At 58.3% G+C, this 4,756-nt stretch overlaps 1 protein-coding gene across 1 annotated transcript; it reads right to left on the bottom strand.

Moving 5' to 3' along the window:
- Positions 1-94: 94 nt before the first annotated feature.
- LOC309584287 (galactosylgalactosylxylosylprotein 3-beta-glucuronosyltransferase 3-like) lies at positions 95-4,756 on the bottom strand (the record flags this gene model as incomplete). The annotated part of the gene is made up of 4 exons (XM_082300243.1): positions 4,096-4,756; positions 3,721-3,853; positions 3,074-3,404; positions 95-154 (listed from the first exon to the last, which is right to left on the bottom strand). Exons 1-4 carry the CDS (start codon positions 4,175-4,177, stop codon positions 95-97), a joined length of 606 nt encoding a protein of 201 aa, XP_082156369.1. The 5' UTR covers positions 4,178-4,756.

Here is a 4,756-nt window from a genome sequence, read left to right on the forward strand (position 1 = left end):
GGATTTATAGGGGATTTGGGGGGGTTATAGGGGATTTAGAGGGGGTTTGGCGGGATTAGAGGGGATTTGGGGGGTTGGGGGCGTTATAGGGGATTTAGGGGGAATTTAGGGGGGATTTGGGGGGCCACACCGAGACCCTGCGGGTGCTGCGCATCTGGGGGGGGGGGGAAAGGGGTTTAGGAGGGGTTTGAGGGAGATTTGGGGGGGCTATAGGGGATTTAGGGGGCATTTGGGGGAATTTGGGGGAGATTTGGGGGGATTTATAGGGGATTTGGGGGGGTTATAGGGGATTTAGGGGGGGATTTGGGGTATTATAGGGAGTTTGGGGGGGTTAGAGGGGATTTAGAAGGGATTTGGGGGGATTTATAGGGGATTTAGGGAGGTTATAGGGGATTTAGAGGGGATTTGGGGGAATTTGGGGCATTTGGGGGGGTTTGGGGGGGTTTATAGGAGAATTGAGGGGGGAAAACCGGGAGGAAATCGGAATTTAGGGGGGATTTGGGGGGGGTTGGATGATTTCGGGGAAATTTTGGGGGCTCAGCTGAGTTTGGGTGATTTTGGGTCCTTCCAGGTCGGATTTTTTCGGGGATTTTTGGGTTTTTTCGGGGATTTTGGGGTTTTTTGGGGGATATTTTACTCCCAGCCCGCACCTCCTCCAAGAGCCGCAGGCTGGGGGTGCCAAAGGGGATTTGGATGATTTTGGGTGAATTTGGGTCTTTCCAGGTCGGATTTTTTCGGGGATTTTGGGGTTTTTTTTGGGGATATTTCACTCCCAGCCCGCACCTCCTCCAAGAGCCGCAGGCTGGGGGTGCCGAAGGGATTTGGATGATTTTTGGGGGGATTTGGATGATTTTGGGTGAATTTGGGTCTTTCCAGGTCGGATTTTTTCGGGGATTTTTGGGTTTTTTCGGGGATTTTGGGGTTTTTTTGGGGATATTTCACTCCCAGCCCGCACCTCCTCCAAGAGCCGCAGGCTGGGGGTGCCAAAGGGGATTTGGATGATTTTTGGGGGGATTTGGATGATTTTTGGGGGGATTTGGGTCTTTCCAGGTCGGATTTTTTCGGGGATTTTTGGGTTTTTTTCGGGGATTTTTGTTTTTTTTTCATGGATTTTGGGTTTTTTTTCGGGGATTTTTGGTTTTTTTCCCAGGATTTTGGGGTTTTTTTGGGGGATATTTCACTCCCAGCCCGCACCTTCTCGAAGAGCCGCAGGCTGGGGGTGCCGAAGGGGATTTGGATGATTTTGGGTGAATTTGGGTCTTTCCAGGTCGGATTTTTTCGGGGATTTTGGGGTTTTTTTCAGGATTTCGGGGTTTTTTGGGGGGGGATTTTTCACTTCCTCCCAGCACCTCCTCCAAGAGCCGCAGGCTGGGGGTGCCAAAGGGGATTTGGATGATTTTTGGGGGGATTTGGATGAATTTGGGTGAATTTGGGTCTTTCCAGGTTGGATTTTTTCGGGGATTTTTGGGTTTTTTCGGGGATTTTGGGGTTTTTTTGGGGATATTTCACTCCCAGCCCACACCTCCTTGAAGAGCCGCAGGCTGGGGGTGCCAAAGGGGATTTGGATGATTTTGGGTGAATTTGGGTCTTTCCAGGTCGGATTTTTTCGGGGATTTTTGGGTTTTTTTCAGGATCTTGGGGTTTTTTGGGGGATATTTCACTCCCAGCCCGCACCTCCTTGAAGAGCCGCAGGCTGGGGGTGCCAAAGGGGATTTGGATGATTTTGGGTGAATTTGGGTCTTTCCAGGTCGGATTTTTTCGGGGATTTTGGGGTTTTTTTCATGGATTTTGGGTTTTTTTTCGGGGTTTTTTGGTTTTTTTCCCAGGATTTTGGGGTTTTTTTGGGGATATTTCACTCCCAGCCCACACCTCCTTGAAGAGCCGCAGGCTGGGGGTGCCAAAGGGATTTGGATGATTTTGGGGGGATTTGGGTCTTTCCAGGTCGGATTTTTTCGGGGATTTTTGGGTTTTTTCGGGGATTTTGGGGTTTTTTTGGGGGATATTTCACTCCCAGCCCACACCTCCTCGAAGAGCCGCAGGCTGGGGGTGCCAAAGGGATTTGGATGATTTTTGGGGGGATTTGGATGATTTTGGGTGAATTTGGGTGAATTTGGGTCTTTCCAGGTCGGATTTTTTCGGGGATTTTTGGGTTTTTTCAGGATTTTGGGGTTTTTTTGGGGGATATTTCACTCCCAGCCCACACCTCCTCGAAGAGCCGCAGGCTGGGGGTGCCAAAGGGATTTGGATGATTTTGGGTGAATTTGGGTGAATTTGGGTGAATTTGGGTCTTTCCAGGTCGGATTTTTTCGGGGATTTTTGGGTTTTTTTTCAGGATTTCGGGGTTTTTTTGGGGGGGGATTTTTCACTTCCTCCCAGCACCTCCTCCAAGAGCCGCAGGCTGGGGGTGCCGAAGGGATTTGGATGATTTTGGGTGAATTTGGGTCTTTCCAGGTCGGATTTTTTCGGGGATTTTGGGGTTTTTTTCATGGATTTTGGGTTTTTTTTCGGGGTTTTTTGGTTTTTTTCCCAGGATTTTGGGGTTTTTTTGGGGATATTTCACTCCCAGCCCACACCTCCTTGAAGAGCCGCAGGCTGGGGGTGCCAAAGGGGATTTGGATGATTTTGGGGGGATTTGGATGATTTTGGGGGTGAATTTGGGTGAATTTGGATCTTTCCAGGTCGGATTTTTTCGGGGATTTTTGGTTTTTTTCAGGATTTTGGGGTTTTTTTGGGGGATATTTCACTCCCAGCCCGCACCTCCTCGAAGAGCCGCAGGCTGGGGGTGCCAAAGGGATTTGGATGATTTTGGGTGAATTTGGGTGAATTTGGGTCTTTCCAGGTCGGATTTTTTTGGGGATTTTTGGGTTTTTTTCAGGATTTCGGGGTTTTTTGGGGGGGGATTTTTCACTTCCTCCCAGCACCTCCTCCAAGAGCCGCAGGCTGGGGGTGCCGAAGGGATTTGGATGATTTTGGGTGAATTTGGGTCTTTCCAGGTCGGATTTTTTCGGGGATTTTTGGTTTTTTTCGGGGATTTTGGGGTTTTTTTGGGGGATATTTCACTCCCAGCCCGCACCTCCTCGAAGAGCCGCAGGCTGTAGGTGTTGTCGTCGTCAGCGAAGTACACCACGCCCGGCTCGTCGCGGCGCCGCGTGTCCCGCAGCCAGCGCAGCGCTCGGTTCCGCTGCTCCGCCCCCCGCGGGAACAACCAGGGGGGGGCCCCGGGGCCCCCGCGCAGCTCGGGGGGGGTCTCGGCGCTCAGGTGGGTGAAGGAGAGCCCCGAGGCCGCCAGGACCCCCCCGACCAGCGCCGAGGGGGCGGCGGCGTCCTCCACCACCACCCAGTGCAGGGCGGGCACGTGGAGCAGCGTCTGCGAGAGGCGAACGAGCTCCGCCTTCTGCACCGGCCTGGGGGGGGGGAAACGGGGGAAAATGGGGCTGGGGGCGGCGCTGGGGGGGTCAGGGGGGCTCAGGGGATCGGGGGATATCGGGGGAGGGGGCTCAGGGTGGGGTAAGGGGGGGATAAATGAACCAGGAGGGGATTTGGGGCTGGGGGCTGCAGCAGCTCCGCCTTCTGCACCGGCCTGGGGGGGTCAGGGGGGCTCAGGGGGGCTGAAATGGGTCTGGGGGCTCGGGGGGGCTCTGGGGGGGCTGAAATGGGTCTGGGGGCTCGGGGGGGCTCTGGGGGGCTGAAATGGGTCTGGGGGCTCGGGGGGGGGCTCACCTGGCGTAGGTCGGGGTCACCACGTAGATCGGGGGCAGCGCCGCCCCCTCCCCACCCGGGGGCTCCTCCCGGGCCCCCCCAAAGCGGCCCCGGCGCCGCTCGGCCTCGGGGGGGGGGCAGGGGCAGGGCCGGCCTGGGGGGAGGGGAGGGGGCGTCAGAGACCCCCGAAACACCCCCAGACCCCCCCAAACACCCCCCCAAATCACCCCCAGAGCCCCCCAAAACCCCCCCAAATCACCCCCAGAGCCCCCCAAATCCCTCCCAAAACACCCCCAGACCCCCCCGCAGCGCCCAGCCCGGCCCGGGGGGGGGTCAGACCCCCCCAAACCTCCCCAAATGCCCCCCAAATCCCCCCCAGAGCCCCCCCGGCCTCACCGAGCTCGCGCAGGGCGCAGAAAAGCCCCACGAGCGACGCCGCGAAATAAACGAGAAAAACGCTCCTGAGGCGGAGCCGCATCGCGGGGGGGTCCGGGGGGGTCCTGGGGGGGTCCTGAGGGGTCCTGGGGGGGTCCTGGGGTCTCTCAGGGGGGTCCCAGGGGCTCCCCGGGGGGGTCCTGGGGGGGTTCGGCGGCTCCTGAGGGGCCCCGGGGGGGCTTTGGGAGGTCCCGGGGGTCCCTCAGGGGGTCTCGGGTTTTACATCGCCCCTCCCCCAGCGCTCCCAGTTCACCCCCAGCGCTCCCAGTTCGCTCAATTCCACCCCCAGTTCCACTCGATGCTTCCCCCCAGTACTCCCAGTTCCCCACCCCCTCCGTCCACCGCCCTCACAGCTCCTTGTTCACCTCCCCCAGCGCTCCCAGTTCACCCCCAGCGCTCCCAGTTCACCCCCAGCGCTCCCAGTTCCCTCCCCAGTTCCCCCCTCCAGCCTCCCCCCGTTCCCCGTTCACTCCCAGTGCGGACGTGGCGCTGCTGCCGCGGGCTCGGGGCTGTCCGGGGGGGCTCTGGGGCTGCCGGGGGTCCCTGGGGAGGGGTCGGGGGGTCCCGCGGGGGTCCCGGGGGGGGGGCGGGGCCGGGGCCGCTTTCGGGGGCTCGGAGGCTC

Source organism: Coloeus monedula, assembly GCF_965178545.1.
Source record: "Coloeus monedula genome assembly, chromosome: 39".
Classification (NCBI taxonomy): domain Eukaryota; kingdom Metazoa; phylum Chordata; class Aves; order Passeriformes; family Corvidae; genus Coloeus; species Coloeus monedula.